The sequence below is a fragment of the Lonchura striata genome, chromosome Z, assembly GCF_050655825.1.
Source record: "Lonchura striata isolate lonStrDom1 chromosome Z, ASM5065582v1, whole genome shotgun sequence".
In the NCBI taxonomy this organism is placed as follows: Eukaryota; Metazoa; Chordata; class Aves; order Passeriformes; family Estrildidae; genus Lonchura; species Lonchura striata.
The window spans coordinates 46234868-46261359 of NC_140740.1; the positions used below are offsets into that span (position 1 = coordinate 46234868).

The 26492-nt window shown below is 52.0% G+C and overlaps 2 protein-coding genes across 4 annotated transcripts; one reads left to right on the forward strand and one right to left on the reverse strand.

Moving 5' to 3' along the window:
* The first annotated feature begins 3520 nt into the window (after window positions 1-3520).
* Window positions 3521-6529, forward strand: MYORG (alpha-galactosidase MYORG). The gene has a single exon (XM_021554590.4). It carries the CDS (start codon window positions 4269-4271, stop codon window positions 6354-6356), a length of 2088 nt encoding a protein of 695 aa, XP_021410265.2. The 5' UTR covers window positions 3521-4268; the 3' UTR covers window positions 6357-6529.
* A 2909-nt stretch (window positions 6530-9438) lies between these two features.
* LOC144248259 (alpha-galactosidase MYORG-like) lies at window positions 9439-22939 on the reverse strand. 3 transcript variants are annotated; one of them, XM_077790246.2, is made up of 3 exons: window positions 20320-22776; window positions 20101-20194; window positions 9439-16052 (listed from the first exon to the last, which is right to left on the reverse strand). In XM_077790246.2, exon 3 carries the CDS (start codon window positions 15925-15927, stop codon window positions 13891-13893), a length of 2037 nt encoding a protein of 678 aa, XP_077646372.1. In that variant the 5' UTR covers window positions 15928-16052; window positions 20101-20194; window positions 20320-22776; the 3' UTR covers window positions 9439-13890. The 3 variants fall into 3 exon arrangements, with proteins under 3 accessions (XP_077646372.1, XP_077646370.1, XP_077646371.1); XM_077790244.2 differs by lacking the exons at window positions 20101-20194; window positions 20320-22776 and adding an exon at window positions 22826-22939; XM_077790245.2 differs by lacking the exon at window positions 20101-20194.
* Window positions 22940-26492: the final 3553 nt, after the last annotated feature.

Below are 26492 nucleotides of genomic sequence, written 5' to 3' on the forward strand. Positions count from 1 at the left end.
GCCTTGCAGCTGGTCCAACTCTGCAGCTGGCATGGGATTAATATGAACCAAACTGCTGCTCCAATCCAAGGAGTTGGGTGGGATCCCCATGGGCCAAGGGCTGAAGCAGTGAGGCCAATCATCCCCCTCCATCACTGGAGCTATCAGGTATTTCTAAATCCCAGACCTGGGGTGATGTGTGCATTCAGCATTAGGACTGGTATCCTCCCTGCTTCAGGACACAAATGAGTGCATTTCCAGATGGAGCAGGACCCTGCACCACTCTGAGGGACAGACGCTGACTGTGTCCTTTCTCTCCACCTCCTCATGCTGCTGCAGGTGTTCTGTAAGTGCTGTGTGCTGCTGGCAGAGATTTTGTTGTCCCTATCTGCACCACATGGACTGCAGAGCAATGTCACCCTCTGCAGCCACCCCCCCAGCCACTTCCACCTTGTGTTAAGCCTTGTTGGGCTTGTGGCTAATCTGTGACAGCTCATAACCTTGGCTCTCCCTCCTCAGCTGCAGAGGCAACAGATACCTCTTTTCTCACACCATCTATATGCACAGAAAAAAAATGGTGAGCAAACCTCCCCTGAGTCCCTTTATTGTCAATAAATCCTCCATACATCACCCATATTTGTCAACCTGCTGTGGGAAATGAGAACTAATGGGAACTGATTTCTACTTTGCGTGACTTTTATGCTAAAAAAGTCCATTTAAAACAGTCTAAAAGGGTTTGGTAAATGATTAATCTGTTCCTGCAGCATTTGACAGGGCAGTAGTTTGTTTATGGCTTATTATGTTTAGCTACTTATGGCTCTGTCTGCTAGGACATGTTGTATAATCTCCCTAAAAGCAGCTGATAGTGACTGCTTGATAACCTGTAAAAGGAACTTCAATGTACAAAACTGTCCTTCTGTTTAAAGGAAGAATTTTTTCCTAATGGGTTCTTTAAAGAGTGATGCTGTCCCTGAACTACTAGGAAGATAACATATGCAGAATCACAGAATATTCTGAGTTGAAGGGGACCTACAGGGATCATACTTTAGGCCAATTCTTAAGTGAATGGCCCATATATGACATTGGTGCTCTTAGCAGCAACTGAGGCACCCTCAGAGTCTTAGAATGCCAAAAATCTGAGGATTCAGGAATCACAAAGCTGTAACCTGAATACAGGCCTGACAAGACATGAGGTGTGACACATGTGACAAGAGAGCAGGGGAGGTTCTGGGGATAAATTTGGTCTGAGGGAAGGAGACTCTTAGGGTAGATGCACTAAGGGGTTTAGTTGTGTAGCTGCCCTTTGAGCTGGCTGATTTGTGTTTTGTCACTTGAAACCCTTGAAGCTCCTGTTTAGCTATAAAAGGGTCTAAAGTCCTGGCTCATTTTCAGCTTATCACAGTTATGTCAATGTTTAATCTGTGCATGCTAAATGCTGCTAAGATCCTTGGAGTGAGGAATCCTGGCTTCTTTCATCCTGGGGGACAGACAGGCCCTGATCCATACCCGATAGCACCTGATAAAGCAGCCCAAATATATCACACCAGTGCTGGCATCCAGAGGACATCTGGCTTTCAGGGGACTGTGGGAGATTTCAGCCCAGCCTGGCTTGAGACCACTTGCACTCTGGGTGGGTTCATAAAGCACTCACCAGCGCAGAGAGGCTTTCCACGGCCCAGTTAAATATTCACAGGTAAGGATGGGTCTCTGCGATGCCATAACCCCATGGATGGAGCAAAGATAGAGCTGGATCTGGGCCCTGGGTCACCCCTGTGCACCCCTGAGCAAAAGTCCTTGTCATCATCCCTGGGCATTACTCAGGCTGACAGCTAGGCCAGCAGACATTTAATGCTTTCTGGAGACATGAGTCTTAAAGCATGGGAGTGCAGATTCAGAAACTCTTTTACCCTGGTGGAATCTATGATAGGAATCCCAGTTTCATCCTGTGCTGCCTTGAGAAGGGCCAGTGCCTGCTGTCCCCACTGACCACTCACATCTCACCTCTTCTCTGTGAGGGGAAGGGCTGGGGTACCAAGATGCCATCCCACAACATCATAGGAGTGAGGAAAACCCAAAAAACCCTGGGGACAGGACAGCTTGGCTCAGGAGCTCTGGCTCGATTGTATATGATTTTTTTGCCCCTGATCTTCTGCTCCTGGGGAAATCAAGGGATCTAAAGCCACTCTCTGGGAGTGAAATCACTGCATAGAAAGCTTGCAAACTTCCCTCACATCCTTTATTCTTGGACAGATTTCTGAGTCATGATGTCCACGTGTTTTGGGGATTTTAATGAGTTGCTTAATATTGAAAAAAAAAAAAAGAAAAAAGAAAAAAGGAAAAAAGACAGACAAAAAAAAAAAAAAAAAAAAAGAGAAGAAAATCTCTTCTTTCCATTTCTTTTTTTATTCACTCTGGAAAATGGTGCGACTTGTCTTAAAGGAAAGAGAAAAGCCTGTCTCCAGGCTGGCTGGGATGGTGAAAGGAGGAAGGAAGAAGAGGAAGAAAGCTCCGAAGTCAGCAGCTAAGGACTGACCCAGCACACAATAACACCTTCAAAGTGAAAATGTTGTTTTGCAAAAACACAAGGGTTTCACTGGAAACCACCCGGGCTGGAGCTGCAAAGCCATGTCAGGAGCCAGGCCAGCACTGGGAGGCTGCCAGGTCTGAGCACTTAGGGGCTGGCAGAGTGCCCCAAGCAAATGTAATCCAACCTACTCCCCAAAACCACCCATGTCCTGGATCACCATCTCTTTGGGGCAGCAATAACCTTCTTTTTCTTACCCTCCTTCCCTGGCCAGTGCTTGCCTGAGAACATTTTTATCCACTCCAGCTCTTTTTCTCGGCTAAGTCTCACTCATCCCAAGAATGCACTTCAAAAACTAACCAGGCAGTTAATATGAGTGTCTTGAGATCTGCTGTGATCGATCCAAAATGTAGTAACCTCTGGCATTTTTAATGGCTCCCTGGGTGGCTTATCATCTCTGTATATTTAGGTACCGATGTCATAGTGACATGAGTAAATACACCCAGCCATCTATTGCTGGGCACAGATCAGATGAGCAAACTGGCTCCTTTTCCCTCTCTCCATATAGGCTGTTCCTGCAAGTTTTCATCCTGTCAGATTACACAGACCCCAGGAAGGGGCCATGGGAGCCACAAACCCAGTTGCACAGAATGCATTGCCTTGAGCTACTAGCCTCAGTTTCTCCTGCCTGTGTTTTTGTTGGCAGTAGATACTCAGCTGTGCTGCATTAGCTGGCTTAGTGATGCCTGATGCAGCTGGAACACATCACCTTCTGTGCATTTCTCAGCAAAACAAGGCTTTGATGTAGTCCCGGTCTTGCAACAATTTCAATTTAATACACCTATCCTCATACTCTGTACCAAAATATCTTCCAGCCACACTGCACATCTTGCCTGGCATAAGCCCAGGAGCTACTGAGTTGCAATAAATTAGGAGAACTGAATGATAATTAAAAAACAAAGACAGAAATGTAGTGGAAAATTCCCTTTTCCTCCTGCAAGGGCCAGAGGCTGTGCTGGGGCGATGGCTTTGGAATAGGTAGCAGGGCAGGCAGTTGAAGGGAAAGAGAAACACATTCCCACACCCCGACATCCCCATGCATTTCAGGGAAGGAGCAAAGTGCAGGGAGATAAAACATCTTTCAGCAGCTCACGTCCCTGGGAGTGTGGTGGGGAGCAGCAGGTGGAGGCTGAAGACTTCAGCACAGCATTTCTCTGCCTGTGTTTAATGCAGGAAGGTTGTGGGCAGGAGAGAAAATCCAGCAGGGCTCATAATTAATGGAAACCCAGATCAGCCTGTGATGTCCAGCTTGTATGCTCAGGCACCAGCCCTTTCCCCTGGCCCCATTCTCCTCCAGGCTCTAGGCTGACTTTCATTCCTTCATCCTTGTTCTCTGGGACAAAGTGAGGCTGCAGCCAAGAGAGAGTCATAGGAATCCTGGCACAGACATGCTCCAAAAAAGTTCAACACAGCTGCCAGTGAGCAGGCTGTCACTGCAGAGAGAAGTAAGCCAGAGGTAGAGGGCAGAGAGGCTGGGTTGCAGACACAGCAGAGGAGCAGCGGCCCTGAGCAGAATTTATTTGGGTTTTTTTGGTGTTCATAACCCTCTGTTTTATGAAAAACCATTATAGGTGTGAGAAGCCAAGCTTTGGAAAGGACATTGTGACAAAGCTTCATGTAGCAGCTTGGATTTTCTATTCACCAGTTGGAGTAAAAGAATTGAGCAGCAAAGTTGCTAACCAGGTGTTGAGGCTGCAAAGGGATAATGGACACTCAGCTTACCCACCGCTCAGGAAAACATGGAAACTTAAAGGAGGATGCCAAAGAAGGGCACTTGACTGAAAATGTAACACCAGTGAAGCCCTCCAAGGAGCTGAGGCCAATGTTGGGCACCATCTTGCTGGGCCTCATCCTGTTCATTGCTGCTGTGGTGGCCTGGTGCTACTACACGGTGTCCCTGAGGAAGGCAGAGCGGCTCAAAACGGAGCTGATGGACCTGCGGGCGGACGGCTTCATCATCCGCAACCAGCACGGGGAGGTGGTGTTCCGGCTGGCCTTCCGCTCGGGCAACCTGGACCTGGAGTCGTGCTCCAAGGAGGGCGAGATCCTGAGCTGCTCGCGCTCGAGCCAGGGGCCGCTCAACTTCTTCATCCAGACGGTGAAGCCCAAGGACACGGTGATGTGCTACCGTGTGCGCTGGGAGGAGCTGGCGGCCGGCCCGGCCGTGGAGCACACCATGTTCTGGGAGGACGCCCACTGGTACGGGGGCTCAGAGATGAGCATCCAGCACTGGCCCATCCGCCTGGCCGGCTACCAGGAGCCCGTGCCCTACGTGACCAGTGACGTCTACTCCTTCCGCGACAGCTTTGGCGGCATCCTCGAGCGCTACTGGCTCTCCTCCAAGGCGGCGGCCATCAAGATCAACGACTCCGTGCCCTTCCACTTGGGCTTCAATGCCACCGAGCGTGCTCTCTTCTTCCAGGCCCGCTACAAGGACTCGCCCTACAAGCCCCCGCCAGGCCAGCAGCCCTTCCCCGAGCTCAGCTACCGTGTCTGCGTGGGTTCCGACATCACCTCCATCCACAAGTACATGGTGCGCAGATACTTCAACAAGCCCTCCAAGATCCCTGCTGAGAACGCCTTCCGATACCCCATATGGTCCACCTGGGCCCTCTACAAGAATGATATCGACCAAGATAAACTCCTGCGGTTTGCTGAAAAGATCAAGAAATACCATTTTAACTGCAGCCACATTGAGATTGATGACATGTACACCCAAGCCTATGGGGACTTTGACTTCGACCCTGTCAAGTTCCCCAATGTAACAGAGATGTTTGCAAAGCTGAGGGAAGATGGGTTTAAGGTCACTCTGTGGGTTCATCCCTTTACACACAGAGATTCTTCCAATTTTGGTGTGGGGATTGAGCGTCAGCTGTTCATCAAGGAGCCGTCAGGGCGGCTGCCAGCCATGGTGGAGTGGTGGAACGGCATCGGGGCCATCCTGGACTTCACCAACCCAGCAGCCCGTGACTGGTTCCAGAGCCACCTGCGCCAGCTCCGGCACAAGTATGGCATCTCCTCCTTTAAGTTTGACGCGGGCGAGACCAGCTACCTGCCCAAGCAGTTCAGCACCTTCCGCCCGCTGTCGGACCCCAGCATCTGGTCCCGGCGCTACACGGAGATGGCCATCCCCTTCTACGAGCTGGCCGAGGTGCGGGTGGGCTACCAGTCACAGAACATCTCCTGCTTCTTCCGCATCATTGACCGTGACTCTGTCTGGGGCTACGAGCTTGGCCTCAAGTCCCTCATCCCCACTGTCCTCACCATCAGCATGCTGGGGTACCCATTTGTACTGCCAGATATGATTGGAGGAAACTTCCTCCCCAACAAGACGGAGGGGGCAGTGGAGATCCCCAACCGGGAGCTGTACGTGCGCTGGCTGGAGCTGTCAGCCTTCATGCCCTCCATGCAGTTCTCCATCCCACCCTGGCTCTACGACAAGGAGGTGGTGGAGATCGCGCAGAAGTTCACGCAGCTCCACGAGTCCCTGGTGGCTCCGCTGCTGCTGGAGCTGGCAGGGGAGGCGACCGACACGGGCGACCCCATCATCCGTCCCATCTGGTGGATCTCGCCCCGCGACGAAGCCACTCACCGGATCGACTCCCAGTTCCTCATTGGGGACACCCTGATGGTGGCTCCTGTGCTGGAGATGGGCAAGCAGGAGCGGGATGTCTACCTGCCAGCGGGCAAGTGGCGCAGCTACAAGGGAGAGCTGTTTGAGAAGACCCCGGTGCTGCTCACCGACTACTCTGTTGACCTGGATGAAGTTGCCTATTTCCTCTGGGTTTCCTAACAGGGTCCTCTTCAGCTGTGCAATGGACTCAGTGATTAGTGGCTTTAATGACCTGGGAATTCTAATAGTTTTTAATGTAGCAATATTTGAGTTTGAAGTTTGAAGGAGACACTGAGACCTCTGTTCTGTGTGGCAATTGTTCTACAATAACTTATTAAAATGTATTGGATGGGTGTTCTTTGTTACTGCATTGTGATAAATTAGTGTACAGAAACACAGTCTCTGCTCATAATTTTTTCCCACCAAATGCATGTTTCTTCTCTCTAAAGGCAATTACATGGTCTCCTTTGTTAACCAGTTTCACAGATGATCCCCTGGGACATTGAAAATTTCATGTGCTTAATGAAGGAGGCAGCTGCAGCAAAGTTTTGTTGTTTTTTTTTTTTTTTACAGAAAGCACTCTATGGTTATCCTAAAGAGGAAGAAAACCAATTTGCAGCCTGCATATGAGATGGGAGCTGATGCAGGACTTAGGAGTTTTCATTTCCCACGGCCTGAGCTACCTGAGCAGCAAGAAAGCTACAGCACTTTCTAGTGCTGTGGCACCTGTTCTCCCCCTTTTATAAATTACTGAGAACCATGTCCATGGTATGCACTCATGTAAGCCAATACAGTGTGGTGATATTTCATGGCAGTCAAGATGAAATCCTAGGACCAAGTCATGCAGGGGTTTATACTTAGTAGGATCCATGCATGTTTTAGGACCATGTTCAGGACAAATGTAATCTCTCAGGTGCCAGGACAGAACTTGGTCTCCTCAGAGAATTCAGACAATTAACAAACCAGCCTGAGTAGCAGGCTGCCTCAATTTGCCCACTGAGAATGTTTTCCCATCCTGTGTTAATGGAGATCCTTGTCCATGATAGGTGGATCCTTCTGTATCATTCTGCCCATAGAGGTGACCTCTCCAGAATGAAGGTGTCTCAGCAGCTCCTGAATGCTTGGGGTAAACAGGCTGGCTGTGAAACACTCTCCACTCTGTCCAATGTTTCCTGCTGTTTTTAAGCAAAAAGAAATTTTGGATTGACATGACTGAGCAGTTTAAGAGAGTCCAAGGGTCTCTGGGCTGCAGTGTGCCTTCCCAAAGTGAGAGACGGATCACTTTGCTGGCTCCAGTACCACTTCCAGTGAGCACCTGGGAGGTAAAGCTGTGTTTGGCCCCAGGGCAAGAGAAAGCTCCTTTTTTTTAGGGGTTTGACCCAGGACTGCTCCATACAAAAGTAAACAAAACAGGTGTGAGGAACATTGTCCTCAGTCAAGAGCTTGTTTGGTGCCTAGATGAAGCAGACCCAAAACTGGCTTAAACCTGTTACCCGTCAGTACATCCATTGTGTCACGAGGACCCTGTATGGACACAACAGCAGTGCCAAACGGGATGAGTCAGAATATTTTTTAGATGCCCCTGAAAGCAGCTGGAATCACAGTAATGCTATCATTGGCGTGGCAGTGGTGAGGGAAAACCAGCCTTAATGCAGGAATTTGAAGCAGAAAAACAATGTTCAGTCTGGCAGTTGTGTTCGGGGTTAACAGGACACCACAGAATCCTTACCACAGGCTTTCTCCCATGCCAGGATAGTAGTTTCCAAGGAAGCATCTCCCCCAAGGCTGAGAAAGCATTTCTCCAGTTGCTGCTTCGAAGTCCCAAATGGTCCCCCACATCTGGTCTTGGGGGAACCAGAGAGTCCCAGGGCAGCCCTGCAAAATTCCTCTGGCTGTTGTTTCTGCATTAAAAAAAGGTTTTCTGCAAAGCTCATGCCCACAGTAATGAGAGGTAAGATCCAGACTCCATCACCTTCTGCCCCTGCGGTCAATGTGCTCTGCATGCACACACACCTCTGCCACCCACCTGCACCACAGGCTGATGGGGAAAAAAAACAGGCAACACTGAGACTTCCTGCAGACTCTGGGGGTGACATGAGATGCCTGGTCTCATGACTACAAAAATGTCTCCCCCATCCCTTTCTAATCTGTCCCTCAGTGCCTTTCCTTCCTGCCCAGCTGAGCCACAGGAAGCCATAGGGGACAGGTGGATGCTGGAGGCATCCTGAGCAGGTGGCAGCACAGCCACCTCTCCACACCCTCCTGCCACACAAGGGGCTGTGTGCTGTTGGAGGGACATCTTGTTTGCCTTGCTAAGCTTCAGTCCTGCTTGATTTTTTTTTCACTCCCAGTGCTGTCCACAAGCTCTTTACTGGAGGTGCTTGTGACATGAGACTCTCCTACAGAACCTGGCTCACCACAGGCTGCCTGTTTTTTGGCAGGGGAGGTTTACTGTCCTCTTTGATGACTGCTGGGCTAAAAAACACCCAGCCCTACAGGCAAAATGAAAAATCCAAATAAATAAAAATCTGTTTTTCTCTACTTGGCCTCTGGGATTTTGTGTCAGCTTCATGGCTCTCCTGGCATAAGGGATCTGCAGGCTGGCAGCTCCTGCCCAGACTGAGAAGGCTGTACTTTTTCCTGAGGCTACCAGCCTGCCCATGTGCCCAAAGGAACTCTGCTGCTTAGTCTGTCCTTTCACCACAGTCACCTCCAGCCTCGGGCTCTGCCTGCTTGTTGGCTTTTTCTTACTTTTAATTAAAGTTGTGATTTCAGGCAGGCGTGGACACACTCACAGCTTGGGTCTCCTGGGCCAGCAGCCACTGCTCTACTATCACCCATGGGCACCTCCTTGAAATCCAGTTTGCAATAAATTTGGCTTCTGCTGTAGCTCTCTGGGGGTTGGATTTTGTCACTAACACACCTCCCTCTGCAATGCACAGCTGTAGATGTGTTTTCAAGCACTACCATGTAGCTAAGGCCCAGCAAGGAGCTGACCCCACTCACTGTCCCCATGTCCATGTCGAGCCTCAGACATGTTTTCTACACACTATACCAGGTTTTGTGAGGGGGTAAACAAAACTCAAACCCAAAGCACCAGTTCCTACAAGGACCTCTGTATCACTGAGGATCTCCCACACAGCTGTGAGTGCTCTGTCACCTGCTCAAAGGTTTTCAGCAGTGCCAGCTTCATACCCCATGTGATCATCACCCAAGTGTGTGGATGGCACTTGCACCCAAGGAAGAAGGCAAGGAAAAGCACTGGGAAAATGTCTTTTATTGCAAAAGGAGTGAAATGAAGTCCCTCTCAACCCTCAAGCCATGCTGTATGGGTTGGCCACTGCTAGTGATGCCCAATGGCATAAGGCAGCTATGGTTTGTGTGGTAACAATGGAAAGCAAAGGAAAAAACATTATTTGGGGCAAAGGGGGTGATGTGGGGCAAGGAAGGCTCCTAAGTGATGATCCCTTCCTGGCCCTCCCAAAGCCACAAACATCTACTCCATCCATGTCCTTGCTGTCAGTGCCATCTGGAAAGGGGAACCATGGGGACGGTGGGGACAGTCAGAAGGACCTTCTGGAGAGCTCAAGGGAAGCAGAGAACAGGTTCCTCTTGCTCATCCCCTACAAACAGTCTTGAAGTTTGTGTCCTCTGAGAGCAGCATGGACTAGCAAATCCCCAGAATAAGTATTGAAAAATCTTTTTTGGGGTGAATGTCAATAGAAATAAGGCCATGACCCTAGAGGTGTGTATGGTCCCCACTCCTGGAGGCTGACACAAACATTGGGGTTCACCAGGACATGGCCTTTTCATGGCCAGCCCTAAGGCACAGCTAGTCTCTTTGTGTCAGGACCTAAGGAAGGACAGTCCCTAATCCAGTGGGATTGTCTACCACCACAGCAAACACAAGAGTGATGTTACTGCCAGTTTTTCCTTTCAAAACATACACAAAAGCTGCAAGCTGTAAGCTTTAAATAAAACAACAGTCTCTGCCCTGATTTCAGTGAAGACTAGGGTAAGAAAAGCCCCAAATCTCCCTGAACCAGCAGCCCCACCAACCTGGTACAGATGGACATAGTTAAGCTTCTTTTTGTTTTCCAAAATTTTATCTCAATCAAGGTGATTCATGTTACAGTTCATACCAATTAGCAATTAGAAAAGTGGTTAAAAACAGACCCACCAGCATTACAGTCTGACTGCATGTACAAACACAAGCACCCAGAAAACCTGATTCACAACAGTGCAAGCTTCAAAATTCAATCACATAAACATCATGTGTGAAAAGGCAGAATCCAACTCCCAAACCTTGTCTGGGGCTTTTTCTTGGCTGAGACAAGTTAAACCCAGCTTTGGCTAGTGACTCATGGTGTAAATCAGAGAAATATCCCTAGCAGCAGTTCCCAAAGTATCTGTGCAGAGCTTCTGGTCTGCAAGGTCTGAGAGATCCTCAAGTCCTGCAGTACTGCAGTATAGTGTTAAAAATAGTGGTTTTGGCAAAAAGTTAGATGAAAATACCATCTAGAAGACTGTGAGACAGCTTAAGGCAGCACAGCTGAGTCTATCCCCAGCATCAGCTCGTAGTCCTCTCAACAGCTTTACCTTTTTCCTTGCTGGACCACTGAACACCCATGTCCACTTGTGCCCTAATTACATAATTTAGAAAAATAAGGGTATTCTATAATCTCACCCATTCACTGATGTAGTTAAATAAAAGGAAATTATAACTTCATTAATAAAATCCTTTCTTTTTCAGGGGAAGGGAAAGAAGACCATGTGTCTAATGGAGAATTTCCTCTGTGACCTTCCTGACAGTGCCTGAAACTACTGCAAAGAGATTGAAGGCACTCATCTGGCTGCTCCCATCATTTTAATAGTAGCAGGATACTAACAGGGATGCTGTATTTCTCTTCACACAGCCTCATTTCCTTGTGAGTGATGCATATGGTGAGTGCCACAGAACCAGGGGTAGAGAAGACAGTATCTCATGGTCATGCCAGGAACCTTCCCATGAAGTCCTGTGCCAAGGATCCCAATTCTGCACTGGCAGCTGAGTGTGCAACATCTCCTCCACCTAATGGATGCCTTAAGTTTTAGCTTTCACATTTTCCAGATTCTGTACAGCATTAGTATATAACTCTGAAATTTACATAAAGTGTTAGCAAGGTCTCATCACAGTTTAGTTAGACAAAACAATCCTTTCCCAGCCTGAGAACCAAGGACACCGTTGCAGCTTCAGGTCCAAAAAGTATAAATAGCAAATTGAGGAGAGCAAACTGGAAGGATGGGATTGCATAACCTGAAGCTATAATTGGACAATTAACTCCAATGTGTAAACGGACCAAAGCTTATAGAAGTGTGAAAACTTGTGACCCATCATCCATCTTGGATGGAGCCATGGCCAGGCCCTTGTACTGCACAAAGTGTACCCTTTGAAAGCCTTTCTAATAAATAGCTGCTCCTTTAATACTGTCTAGTCTCTGTTCTAAGTAGCCTCTTAAGGTATCATAATGATGCCCATGACAAGGGAATTCAGGTATTTAATGAGCAAAGGTTGAAAGGGAACATCTAGAGCCCCTCCAAGCAAGGTCTTCAAGCACTTCTAGGGCTGCAGAAGCTCCCTCCACACTTGGCCTTCTTAAAGGCTTTGGCCAGACTCATCTCCTCACCTTCAACATCACCCTGCAAGCAAGGGCCAAATCCTGCCAGTGCCCTGATGAGTGACACTGAGATTCCAGGAATAATTCCTTGCCAGAGGGCATCTGTAACTCGTAACATCACCATTATCTGCACCAGTGACAGAGAAGAAACTTGAGTCCTTCAGAATTAAAAACCTGTGAAACTAACAGGCTTCAGGAAACACTTTGCTCCAGCTGGGCAGGGACTTGTAAGGCTCCCCTACATCTCATTTTGAGATTAAATTATACAGGGCAGATTCAGGTCTCAAGGGAGTCCGTCAAACCAGACTTCCTTACTTCCTAACTAAAAACACACTTCAGATTTTGCCCCTAACACCAAAATTTCTCCTCCTGCAACCCATCACAACTCTCAAGTTTAATGCATCTCCTTTTCTGCCTCCTGAAAAACTCTGGCTGGAGATGGGCTTTCAGAAAGATCCTCACTGGTACCCAGCCCTACCCAAAATATGCACCATCTCCCTGCCTGGCTAACTTGTGCCAGATCCATGCCCAGTCCAGACACAATTCCAGGGGAAGCCCCACAGATGCTGAGCTGTCCTGGGCTGGCTGTAGCCTGGGCAAGGTTCCCAACTCTTCCCAGCCATCACAATTCAATTCTGCAGAAGTTCATTAAAAATTTAGGGGTTGACACATGTTACCAACTGCAACAGAGCTGGGAATTCTTGCCCTTGGGAAGACTTCAATCCTGTTGGCCCTGCCTCAGGTCTCTGTAAATGTATTTTCCCGTACAAAATCAAATGGGAAATCTGCCAAAGAGGCAGCTGATGGGGACTTGGGGTGCAGGATCACATCACCCCATGTGCCCTCCAGGAGCCTCTGACAGCAATTCCACCTCCACAGCACCAACACTACCTGAGAAAGCTCCCTGGGACTCTTCCAGGGAGAGAGGAGGACTGACTCAGGAAAACCTTCAACAAAATCATCACCTCTAACGACGACCTGAGATGGGTATTAGCTTAACTTTGCACTAGATGAGAACATTTCTGTGGGTGCAGTGAGAACAGCCACTGGCACAGACCCATGAGTTTGCAGAGCTGGTGTCTTCCACCCACAGGCAAGCCGGCTATCAGCAAAAGGCACTGTCAATCCATGACACGTGCCGCTCGTGGGAACCGGCTGTTCCCAGGGATGTGCCGCACGGAGTGTCTGAGGACAGCTTTGCTCCAGGCAGCCCTTCTGCCAGCAACAAACCTCATCTGTCCTTAAAAACCAAAAAGGATAGTATCAGCAGGATAATCATTTAACCAGGTGGGGTCGAAAGCGCTTTGAAAAATTGGACATGATGGTACAGGCAGGGCTGCTCTAGGAAAGGCAATGATGCCCCAGGCAAAACACACAGGCAAAAGCCTTGTAGAGGAAGTCAAATGGGTGAGCAGGGGGGATGCAGCTGTCCCAGCAGGAAATAAGAAACCCATTCAGTTAAAACACATGGACATCAGTTGAATGACCTGGCCTGCCTGGTACCCAGGAAAGCAGGAGCATGGGACAACTGTTAGTCCAGTTCCATGCCAGGCAAAAGGGGAAAAAATAGATGTGTGTGTGTATATATATATATAACTCTATTTTGCTTTTATGCTCTTAAAAATATCCATTTGAATATATTTGCTGTATTAAAAAACTTAGAGCAGGCTGTGCTGTAGCAATCCTCCCACAGCACACACCCCCATACCCAGTGCCAGGTGCTCCCACGAGACTAGGAATGCTCCTCACTGGCACTAAGCAACTTCCAACTCTTGAAACCTTCTTGAAAGGTAGTGGGTTTACCACAGACAGACTGACAGCTCCTTTCTGACCTATACAGATAAATCGCTGCCTACTGTAATCCAATCAGAGCCTACCGCCAGACCCAAATTAAAAAAAATCACCAAATAAAAAAAAAAATTATCCCCAAGAACATTGAAGTCTATTTAGTTCCCTTCCTCCACCCCAGTCTCAAATGAAATGTGCAATTAAGAGTTATTATTTGTTAGAAAGTCCTAAGTAAGGCATGGTTATTCCAAAGGTGATTAAGAAGCCTGTTAGGAAACCCAGAGGAAATAGGCAACTTCATCCAGGTCAACAGGGTAGTCGGTGAGCAGCACCGGGGTCTTCTCAAACAGCTCTCCCTTGTAGCTGCGCCACTTGCCCGCTGGCAGGTAGACATCCCGCTCCTGCTTGCCCATCTCCAGCACAGGAGCCACCATCAGGGTGTCCCCAATGAGGAACTGGGAGTCGATCCGGTGAGTGGCTTCGTCGCGGGGCGAGATCCACCAGATGGGACGGATGATGGGGTCGCCCGTGTCGGTCACCTCCCCTGCCAGCTCCAGCAGCAGCGGAGCCACCAGGGACTCGTGGAGCTGCGTGAACTTCTGCGCGATCTCCACCACCTCCTTGTCGTAGAGCCAGGGTGGGATGGAGAACTGCATGGAGGGCATGAAGGCTGACAGCTCCAGCCAGCGCACGTACAGCTCCCGGTTGGGGATCTCCACTGCCCCATTGGTTTTATTGGGGAAAAAGTTTCCCCCTATCATGTCGGCAGATATGAAGGGGTACCCCAGCATGCTGATGGTGAGGACAGTGGGGATGAGGGACTTGAGGCCAAGCTCGTAGCCCCAGACAGAGTCACGGTCAATGATGCGGAAGAAGCAGGAGATGTTCTGTGACTGGTAGCCCACCCGCACCTCGGCCAGCTCGTAGAAGGGGATGGCCATCTCCGTGTAGCGCCGGGACCAGATGCTGGGGTCCGACAGCGGGCGGAAGGTGCTGAACTGCTTGGGCAGGTAGCTGGTCTCGCCCGCGTCAAACTTAAAGGAGGAGATGCCATACTTGTGCCGGAGCTGGCGCAGGTGGCTCTGGAACCAGTCACGGGCTGCTGGGTTGGTGAAGTCCAGGATGGCCCCGATGCCGTTCCACCACTCCACCATGGCTGGCAGCCGCCCTGACGGCTCCTTGATGAACAGCTGACGCTCAATCCCCACACCAAAATTGGAGGAATTGTAGTTTATGAAAGGGTGAGTCCACAGAGTGACCTTAAACCCATCTTCCCTCAGCTTTGCAAACATCTCTGTTACATTGGGGAACTTGACAGGGTCGAAGTCAAAGTCCCCATAGGCTTGGGTGTACATGTCATCAATCTCAATGTGGCTGCAGTTAAAATGGTATTTCTTGATCTTTTCAGCAAACCGCAGGAGTTTATCTTGGTCGATATCATTCTTGTAGAGGGCCCAGGTGGACCATATGGGGTATCGGAAGGCGTTCTCAGCAGGGATCTTGGAGGGCTTGTTGAAGTATCTGCGCACCATGTACTTGTGGATGGAGGTGATGTCGGAACCCACGCAGACACGGTAGCTGAGCTCAGGGAAGGGCTGCTGGCCTGGCGGGGGCTTGTAGGGCGAGTCCTTGTAGCGGGCCTGGAAGAAGAGAGCACGCTCGGTGGCATTGAAGCCCAAGTGGAAGGGCACGGAGTCGTTGATCTTGATGGCCGCCGCCTTGGAGGAGAGCCAGTAGCGCTCGAGGATGCCGCCAAAGCTGTCGCGGAAGGAGTAGACGTCACTGGTCACGTAGGGCACGGGCTCCTGGTAGCCGGCCAGGCGGATGGGCCAGTGCTGGATGCTCATCTCTGAGCCCCCGTACCAGTGGGCGTCCTCCCAGAACATGGTGTGCTCCACGGCCGGGCCGGCCGCCAGCTCCTCCCAGCGCACACGGTAGCACATCACCGTGTCCTTGGGCTTCACCGTCTGGATGAAGAAGTTGAGCGGCCCCTGGCTCGAGCGCGAGCAGCTCAGGATCTCACCCTCCTTGGAGCACGACTCCAGGTCCAGGTTGCCCGAGCGGAAGGCCAGCCGGAACACCACCTCCCCGTGCTGGTTGCGGATGATGAAGCCGTCCGCCCGCAGGTCCATCAGCTCCGTTTTGAGCCGCTCTGCCTTCCTCAGGGACACCGTGTAGTAGCACCAGGCCACCACAGCAGCAATGAACAGGATGAGGCCCAGCAAGATGGTGCCCAACATTGGCCTCAGCTCCTTGGAGGGCTTCTGTTTCACCGGTGTGAAGCTCTCTGGCAGGAAGGTGTACATGGCGCTGCACTTTCCCTTGAGCTTTCTGCAGAGGAGTCAGATGGAACCACGCCTGGCGTTCTCAGGAGAAGACACCGGATTGTTAGGAGAGTTCCCACCTCCACTGCGTCCCCAAACACTCATCCCTGAAAAAGGAGAGCATATAAATAGTCTGAGAGAACCTCTGAATCAAGGGACAGCGTGTCATCCTTTTGCTCCCCTCAGCCTCCTCTGCCCATCTGTGGCATGCCTGGTGCTGCGTTCCAAGTACCAGACATCATCTCCAATTACGCTGGGCAAGACAACACATGTGGAGAACAGCCTGAGCCCTATACAGGGAACATCCCCAGGGTAACAGGGACCAAATAATTCCCATATTTAATGTTTTTTTGTTGTTGGGAGGACTTTCAGTGAGGCAGGAGTGGAGACTGGGTGGGAATATGAGGCTAAACAGGAGCCAGATCAGCCCACTGACAGTGTCTTTAAGAGAAAGGGATAACTGAGAGCTGTAAAAGACACCACGTAATGAACTCCAATTCAGCAGCCAATCCTAATTTTAATCATACTGCCTGGCAGATTTAATTCATCTGCAGCAACATCCCCTTCTTGTCCCAAGCATGTCCCAACTGCTCCATTTGGGTGATGTTTTGCAGTGAAGGCGAATAAATCCCTGTTTCTCCATAGCTACAGAGAGCCAAACTGTGTTGGGGTACCAGTGGCTTATGTCTGGTTTTGGGGGGCATGTAGTGAGTAGCAGTGAGTAGCACAGAATGGCTGGCTCCTGGCTCCTCCATGTGCTCAGAGCTTTACACCAGTTCTGGGCGGAAAAGAACTTCCAGCTTTTCTGGAAGAAAAACTAACCTTGTAGGAAGTGAGCAGTGGGCCCAAAGGGCCTTTCCTCTATCCAGCAAGGCTCCAGGCTGTATTTCAGCTCCAGCCCACTCCCCCCTGCATGGCCCCCAGGAAGTGGGCTGTGCCAAGAGCCTAATGACTTTTCCTTGGCCACGGCCTGGCTGGGCTCCGCCAAGCATAACGCCCGGGATCCAGGGGGGAAAAGTAAAGTAAGGACATGGGAGAGTGAGAAACAAACACAGCTGCAGTAGGAGCAGGGGAGGGAGAGGAGCTGCAAAAAGACCAACTGCCTGATATCTGCCTGGTGCCAGCAAACAAAGCCACCTTCTCCAAAAGCTCTGGGGCTGTAAACCTGCTGGCTGTGGGCAAACCAGAGGGAAAAAAAAACCCCTCTTTTTGTTGTTTCTTTCTTAACAAAAAGGAAGAAAAAGATCCAAGATGAATTACAGAACCCTCTCCCTGCCACAGGCACGGCGATCCAGAACGAGTATTTCTCTGTGCCTCAATGGATCTTTCTCCCCAGGAAAGGAAAAATAAAGCAGAAAGAGCCCCTGAATGCCACTAAGCTTTGTTGCTCCACTACAAGGATGGCCATGTGTAAACCAATAGCAGCATCTGTGCACAGGCTCGACAAAACATTCTGTGTTTACATCCATCTTGAAGCACATACTGGACAAGACCTTGCAGTTGGTGCACTTTTCGTGTGGCCAGATGGGTCATTCTAACCTTCCCCTGGGTGCCAGTAACTTTCTAGACAGCCAGTTGCTTTAAATGGGATTATAGAGGCATTAGGAAGTGATTAGCCTGAACAGGCGATGGATTTAGTTAAACAACTTGTGCCACAGCCAACTCCCACAGAGCCCTCAGTTGCCAGCAGGGAGTTCAGTCACAGGATGGGGACAGCTCCAACCACTCCAGCTGTGTAACCCAGCACTGGATCCTGCCTCCCAGGAGGGCAATGGGGCTCTCACACACACAATATTTGCAATGCAAGGCCAGCTGAGCCCAGCCAAAATTTGGCAATAAAGACAGGGAGGAGGTGATGGTGGGATGAGGCTGTGTTTGGGATAAACCTTCATCCCTGCCTCAACCCTTCCTTGGCTTTAAGATGAACCAGAAGCAGCACAGGGCTATCCCAGGGATGGTGGAGGAGGAGGGTTTGCAGAAGGACCTTGGCCAAAACCAGCAAAGCTTAGTGAAGCCACAAAGCAGCAGCATGCTTCTGGAAATACAGAAATACAGACAGGTACACTGAGCCCAAACAAGCCCTCACCCTCAACATGGGCACGTTTGGGGATGCCAGAGAGAGAGGGACATGAAAATAAAAACCTGTGACTCTGGAGGCATGCCTGTGTCTCACTTGTGACTTATCTAGGGACTGCAAAGCTCAAGGTGCGAAAAAATAAAATGCACCCTCCACCAAGAAGGACTTGCACATTATTTTGGAAAATAATTTTTTTGGAAGTTTTCCATTTTCTTTACAAAAAAAAAAAAAAGGGAAAATAGTGTTTTCTTTGCCAATTCTAATTCAGGGTTTTAAGCCCAAGAAATATCTGATACTGTTGCTGCGTCTCCATCTAAAATTGACAGCAGCTCCCAGGGCTTCAGGGAGTTTCTGGATTTTTATCTCCCTTTCAGGAAGCTAGTTTATTATTTATGAACTTCTTCAAAGCTGCTCTATTTTTTGGTTGTTTCTTTCTCCCCCTCTCCATGGACTGGAGCTCATGGCACACATGAGGGAGTCATCAATGCCACTGTCAGTAGAGAAATAGTATTTTTTAAGAAAGGTTTTGTAGCCTCTTGAGTCCTTTGGACACCAATCTGCCTCAGAGGGATGTGCAAGCTGGATGACTGAATTGGTGGAGTTAATCCTGCTCTGACTGGGCCAGGATCAAACCCTGTGGCTGCTGATGGACACTGCCCACTTGGACACCATTTCAACCAAGATGCTGAGAAAGTGTTTGCAGGCATCCCCCAGTACTGTGATGGGCCAAGGAAGTCTCCAAAAGCAATTCTGGTCTGTGCCCTCTATTTTTTGCCTTGTTAACAGAGTGTACTTCTCCAGTGGGAGATTTGGCTCCATCCCAGGTGAGAGATAAGTCTCCCAGGCTCCCTGGAGATACCTTCTGCCTCTCACAAGCTGCAGCCCACAGAGGTGCCTGCTCATGCACTTAGCGTTTAAACAATTTTTTTTCCTGTGTAATGCTAACTTGTTATTTTGCTCCAAGACACAAAAAAAAGAAAACAAGAAGGGAGAGTGTCAAAGTCAAACAGCATGTTTGCAGCTTGCTGTGCTGGAGCTTCCCAGCTGACCCAAAACAAAGCTTTTTCTCTGTGTTCTGTGGAAGCAGTGAGTCGCCTTGCCTTAACTCGAGATGAAAGCAAAACATCTGACCAGGACACACTTTATGGAGTAAAAATAAAAATCCATTTTTTGACCGCTTCTATTTTTACCAACACCACTGCTAACTGTGGGCTGCGAGACCCACAGCACCACTAACCCCAGTCACTTTGCAATTAGGACATTCATTTAAAGAGGGTCAATAACATACAACTGGTCTCTATTACCCTGGAAGGGTCACGTCTGAACTATGATGGGAGACAAGCTCCTGCCAGGGACACACACCCATTTCCCACACCAGGATGCCAGGAAACCCTCCCTCTTCCACTGCAAGGTGCTGCCGCCTCCTCCCCAAACATCTTGGCAAGAGTCAAACTCAGGAAATGGTATAGAAACACTGCAGATTTTACTAGAGGCATCTCCAACCCCACACACGAGCAGGCAATTAGGACAGCAAGTTAAGGGAGAAACGCCTTCTCTGCAGAAAAGCTGTGGGAGCAAAAAAGTCTCCATGTGCCCAGTCTGAAACTGTCTGCAGGGAACCTGCCCTGACAAAGGGACTTTGCACGCCTGATGGGAGGGACAAACAAATCCTCCCTGGGGGTTTAATTCCCTTTGAGGAGTCGGCAGCAGAGCACTGGAGTTTTCTGGAGGGCATTTTGGAGTCAAATAGGGTGAAATCACTGCTTCTCCCGCTTGGTGCTGACGGGAGCAGGTGGGATACGTGGGAGCACCTTGGTGACAACACTGGCATGGGGCACAGGGCTGCTCTTCACACAGCCTAAATCCACATGGATCAGAGGCACTGATTCCCCCCTAAGTCTGTGCATTCCCCCAAATACTAAGCTGGATCACTCTGGGGGTCTTGGTTTATCCCTGCAATACTCAATCCACCTCGGGGGGTATGTGTACGGCACAGACACCCAGCTTCTGAGCCACGGCAGCAACTCTGCCTTTGCAAGGACAGTGAGGAGAACATGGTGCCCCAGAGGACCCCTCACCTTCACCGTCCTTGCTGTGGTCAGAGCAGGGATGGACACACTGCCTGGCCTAAGGGATTCCTGGGTATGCTGCTCTCGGGGGACTCCGCACCTCCTGCAAAGTGACAGACCCTTGTTGTCAGGGCTGCTGCAAATTCCCCCCACACCCAGCTGTTGGACACAGCCAGGCCCACGCAGGAGGCACCTCATCCCTCCGGGGCATGGTGCCCCAGTGCTTACCTGGCCATGGCTTCCCGGGGATCCCTGCCTACCGCCTGGCTCCGCCACAGATGTCTTTTGAAGCACGTAAGAAAGGACCACCACTACATCTCCACGTCCTCCATCCTCTGTGACGCGGGGCGCTCCGAGCTCCGCGAGCCGCGGGTGTCCGCGGACAGGAGGAGGGGACAGCGCGTCACCGCCGCGTTTCCTCAGCCGCCGGGACGGATGCGCGGCCGGCCAGCCCTCCGCCGGTCTGGGCTGGCATCTCACCTCCCGGCCAAAGGGCCGGCAAAGGCGCATCCCCTCCCTGCACTCACAGGAGTGGCACAGTCAGAAAGAAAAATGGAAACAAGCAAGCAAACAAACAAAAACCTCAACCAAAATCCAACACGGGGATTTGGGTGGTTTTTGTTTTCGACCCCAGATCTTGTGATTTTAAGCAGAGTCATGATCCAGAGGAGTAATGAGGCTGCCTTGTGTGAAAAGAAACAAGCTGGCCCACTGCTGCTGGCTCTTTTGTAAGATAGGATTAAACAGCACTGGGCACTCTAAGGATAAACCCCAAATCCAAGGTGGCCATGTGAATACAGAGCTCATCTTGCAAAGTGCAGACAGGCTGCCAGCACCTCACTCTGTCTGCAAGAGGAGTTGAAGCTGTGGCATTAGCTCTGCCGAACCTTAAATACTTCCACCTTTATTACAGGAACCATGATTTTGCAGCCCTCTTTTGTCCTTTAAAGTTTTCAGTGTCAAGTCATGCTCCATTTAGACACCTCATCCAGTGTTTGACCATGAATACAAAGCAGCCACTGGGATCCGATTCTGGCAGCAGACAACTTAATATTTAACATCCCTGACAATTCCCCCTTTACAATATCCTCTTTCTTTGTTCTTCACCCCCTGCTAATTACCAAGATGAAGTTTAATAGGCTGGGGTTTTCACGTTAACCCTGCACACAGCTCATGGTGATTTTGTCTCATGACTAAATCATGACTAAAGGCTTTTGCTTTTCCCTGCCTGGAGGCACATCAGGGAGCCTGAATTTATTTGAGCCACAAAGATTTGTGGAGACTTTAAAGCAAAATGAGTCCTCCTGGTCCACTTGCATCAAAGTATGTTGAGCACAAGGGAGGGAAAGCTCTAGGGCTCTCACTTTAAGACGATGTCTCAGTCCACGGTGGAGAAGTCCCACAGACTCTCGGGGAGCTGGAGGGAGGGAGCTTGACTCTGGAATTGTGGTCTATGGAGTAACCCTGAGCCCAGCAATCAGCTCCTTGGCACCTGAAAGGCCATCAGATCTTGTGCCCAGCAGTGGCAAAAGCAGAACACCAACTACTGGTCCTATTAGCTTATTTCATTTGCCACTTTTGCCACGTTAAGATACACAGCCACAAAGATTTTGATGTCTTTGCCACTGTCTGTTGGTCCCCCAGCCTGTCTCTGGCTGGTACCAGACATGTGCCATCAACCACCCCATCACTCCAACACCCTCTCCCCGAAGCAGGTGTCAATCTCACTGTTCATCTCTGTCCTCCAAGACAAACCACCCCACAAGTGGGACCTGGTGCTCCATTTGGTCACACAGATTCTTTCTTCAAAGAGCTGACTCAGCCTTTTGGGAGCACTCAGCATTTCGGATGCTTATGCAGGCTGAAACCTGAGCCCACCTCAACATCCAATTGCTACAACACGATATGAGGGAGAAATGGAAACCTAAGTACATCCCTCTGACACAGCCCTGCTGATTTTCCAGCTCTTAGGTCACCATGAAACTCCAGGCACTGGCAGCTCCAGAGAGCTGTGGATGGCTCATGATGCTGGGCTGTTGACGCAAGTCCCAGACTTTACATCCATATCCAACAGTTGGTGACGTTGGACAATCCAAACACAGTCACCAATCCCTTTAAGTGGTCCCTTCCACCTCTTCCATGTGCAGATTCAGCCACGCAGACACAACCTCACAAGCATCACTCTCCACTGGGATGCAGGTGTCTACTGTTTGCCCCTTGGCCATCATGAGTATCCCAAGGTGGTAAGGGGGGAAAAGGAGAAGAAGCATTTGTGCTTTCTAACAGCTTTGGTTGCTCCTCGCCACAGCCAGTAATAGCGGAGCTGTCCCAAACCCACTCCAAACCCAACCCACTACAGAACAAAATGACCTGCCTATACCCATCTGCAAAGTTTTCACTGACAAGCATCTTAACAAGCGGCAAAAGTTGAAGGTACAATTTGCAAGTGGTGCCGGGGATGTGTCTCGGCTCCGTTCATCTTCTCCGGGCGGCCGGACTCACACCCTTTGGAGAACTCGCGCGGTCCCTGCACGGCGGGGTGCGCGGGGCTCGCTCCCCGAGGTCTGGCAAAGCTTAGCACCTTCATCCCGCTCCCCGCGGGCCTTCCCGAGACATCGCCGATGCCGCAGCCCCGGGTCCGAGGCAGGGGGCCCCCTCACCCGCCTCCGCCCGCAACCCCAAGCCGGGCTTATGTCCCCCGCCCCGAGCGCAGCGCCGGGCGCCGCTCACTCACCGGCACCGCCGGGCCGCGGCCGGGTCTGCCGGTCCGGGGACTCGGCTCGGGGCGGAGCGCGGTTCCGGGGTTGGGCGCTGCCCGCCCCGCCCCGGCTCCCGCCCGGCTCCCGCCCCGCCCCGGCTCCCGCCCGGCTCCCGCCCCGGCTCCCGCCCGGCTCCCGCCCCGCTCCCGCCCCGGCTCCCGCCCGGCTCCCGCCCCGCCCCGGCTCCCGCCCCGGCTCCCGCCCGGCTCCCGCCCCGGCTCCCGCCCCGCCCCGGCTCCCGTCCCGGCTCCCGCCCCGGCTCCCGCCCCGGCTCCCGCCCCGCCCCGGCTCCCGCCCGGCTCCCGCCCCGGCTCCCGCCCGGCTCCCGCCCCGGCTCCCGCCCGGCTCCCGCCCCGCCCCGGCTCCCGCCCCGGCTCCCGCCCCGCTCCCGTCCCGGCTCCCGCCCCGGCTCCCGCCCCGGCTCCCGCCCCGCTCCCGCCCCGGCTCCCGCCCCGCTCCCGTCCCGGCTCCCGCCCCGGCTCCCGCCCCCCGCCCCGGCTCCCGCCCGGCTCCCGCCCCGGCTCCCGCCCCGGCTCCCGCCCGGCTCCCGCCCCGCCCCGGCTCCCGCCCCGGCTCCCGCCCGGCTCCCGCCCCGCCCCGGCTCCCGCCCCGGCTCCCGCCCGGCTCCCGCCCCGGCTCCCGCCCCGGCTCCCGCCCCCCGCCCCGGCTCCCGTCCCGGCTCCCGCCCCGCCCCGGCTCCCGCCCCGGCTCCCGTCCCGGCTCCCGTCCCGGCTCCCGCCCCGCCCCGGCTCCCGCCCCGCCCCGCCCCGGCTCCCGCCCCGGCTCCCGCCCCGGCTCCCGCCCGGCTCCCGCCCCGCCCCGGCTCCCGCCCCGGCTCCCGCCCCGCCCCGGCTCCCGCCCCGGCTCCCGCCCCGGCTCCCGCCCCGCCCCGCCCCGGCTCCCGTCCCGGCTCCCGCCCCGCCCCGGCTCCCGCCCCGGCTCCCGCCCCGGCTCCCGTCCCGGCTCCCGTCCCGGCTCCCGTCCCGGCTCCCGTCCCGGCTCCCGTCCCGGCTCCCGCCCCGCCCCGGCTCCCGCCCCGGCTCCCGTCCCGCCCCGGCTCCCGCCCCGGCTCCCGCCCCGCCCCGGCCCACGGGCCGGCGCTCCCCGATGGGAGATGTAGTTCGGTGCGGGGAGGGCAGCCCCAGGCGCGCCGGGGCCTGGAGCTGCTGGGGATGTCCGGGGGTGCGTGGGGGTGGGGGTATCCCCGGGCTGGGAGGGATCCTTTTGAATTGGGTTGGGCTTTTCATGAGATGCTTAGGGGCTGGGATGTCCTTTTCACTGAATGATTTGGGGCCGGGCCAGGTTTTTCAATGGCGTGCTTTTAGGCCGGGACATGCTTGATGGTTTTAGTGAGAGATGGGGTTTCATGGGGTTTCCCTGCTCCCAGGCGGACTGGGGTACTGCTTGGTGTGGGCACAGCATGGCACGCTGCTGCCACATTGAGGTGGGGGACCCCTGAGAGCTCTGTGCTGAAGCATCCCCCCCACTGTGAGGACCATAGTGCCCAGGATTTATGATCAGCAGAACACATGGGGCCTGGGTGGTGTTGCCCCCTGGCACTGTGCTCCCAGATCAGAGTCAGACAAGGGCATTTCACGCCTTCATTAATTCTGTGCTGCTTTCGAAGTACCCCTCCTTATTTAGCCTGTGGCAGTGCTCAGCATCCCAGATGGATGGCAGGTCTTGCTGGACAACTTGCCAAAAGCAAGCACGTCCTCAGCATCCCAGCATGAAGCCGACAAAACACGGGTGTCAATGACAGCTTCTATTTTTGGCTGTGTTACTATGCTCCAAGAGCTTTCCCTTGTGTGCTTTCTTGGTCTCCAGCTTGTGCATGGCAGGAGGGCACCAGCCTGCAGGGGCTGTAATAGTGCCCACCAAACCAGCAGTCCGTGAAGTTTCTCCACCCTTTCCAGGAACATCCCCAGACTGTGGGAGGGGGTTTGAGGGGAAAAATTGCCCAAGCCAGTTTTAATGAAAGAACACCTTTGCCCTTCACCACTGCTGTGGGGCAAAGTAAGCCTCTGAGATGAAGTTATGTACCCTGGCATTGTCATCTCAATGGACCATTTCCAGTAGGTCTCCCTGCCTGCAAATGCCACTCTCTTTTGCATGGTTAATTCCCTAAAATTCTCATAACAGACCCATGCCAATCAAAGAAAATATTCCAGTTTCTCAGTGGAGAAGACCTTGAGAAACTTCTCTCTGAGACTCAGGCACAGGGACATAATATGGGAATCCAGTGGTCCTTGTTTATTCTTCTTATTGTTTGGTTTTAGTTTCTAAACTCAGAAATTTAAAGCCAATCACAGATTTTCTGCTAAGTCTCACACCTAATTTTGGCCCATGGTGATTTGATGCAATAGCAGAATGATGACTATGCTGGTTGAACAGCATCTTTTCTGCCATCTGCCAAGGACTGGAAAAAGCTGCTTCAGCAACAGGGACATCCTAAAGGTAAATATGTGGGGATTAAAAGGTGCTGCCAGACCTTCACCAGTGGGTGAAGGGCAGGGCTGATTACTGCATAACAAACAGTGTGGCCAGGGAACATGTTCTTGGTAAGCACAGCACACAATGAGAACAGAAAATTGAAGAGCAGCACAAGAAACACTGATGTGGCCCCAAAATCTGGGAGATGCTAAGGTACATGCAGTTTGGCTCAGGGATGCCAGCAGGATTTCAGGTGTTGTACAGTCCCAAGCATAGCTGGATGAGACCACGCATACAAACTGTCCAGGGAGTAAATCTGGCTTTCTTAAGGATCTTAAGGATCTGTTGTCATAGAGGTCCCTGGTGACTATGGGGCACCAGGTGAATATTCCTCAGGCAGCACTTACTACCAGGGGATATTATGGGCCACTGGGAAGTCAGAACCCTCAGGATGTGCAGATATCCCTGGGACAGGGAGAGTCTCAGTCCAGGGAAAGAGATGGATGGCCATGGCAAAGCCACAAGCACATATAGTGAGTGAGCATCCCTTTGGCACTGGAGGAGGACACAAGATGCAAAGAGGTGCTGAAAAGACCCACTGCCAGCACCATCAGACCCTAGACCCTATGGAGATGTTCTCTGACACAGGACAGCTAGCACCATGGCAGAACTTTTGGAGCTCATCAATCAGTTCCATCTCAGGCCAATAGACAGTGAGGTTGATGGCTGATGGTGTTCTGTAGTTCTCCTGCACTGCCACCTCAATTAGTTGCTTGGGCTGACCTTGGACCAATGGATTTTGTAATGGGATCATTGTTAATCCCTACAGACAGCAGGGAGTGAGAAGAGACACCCATTCCATGTGGCAGCATCTGCCTTCACAGCTGCTGGGACACATGGTGAAACTGATAACTAGGCAGGATCTAATGCTGGAAATGTAGATGGAGATCTGAGCATCAAGCCTTCCAGGGGGTCATAGCAGTGCTGTGATTCTCTTCCCTAGCTCCCCACCCATCCAAAACCATAGGACAGAGGATGGAATAATTTGCTCCTCTGCCCCTGCATCCAGGGTGTCCACAGACATTTGAGCACTTTGCCTAGTGGGAGATGGGGGAGTGCACTGGGACTGCTAGGAATGGGGCAAGCATTGGAAAGGGAGTTACAGGACTGTACCAATATCCTACAGCAGGCAAGGCCTGAGAGGGCTGT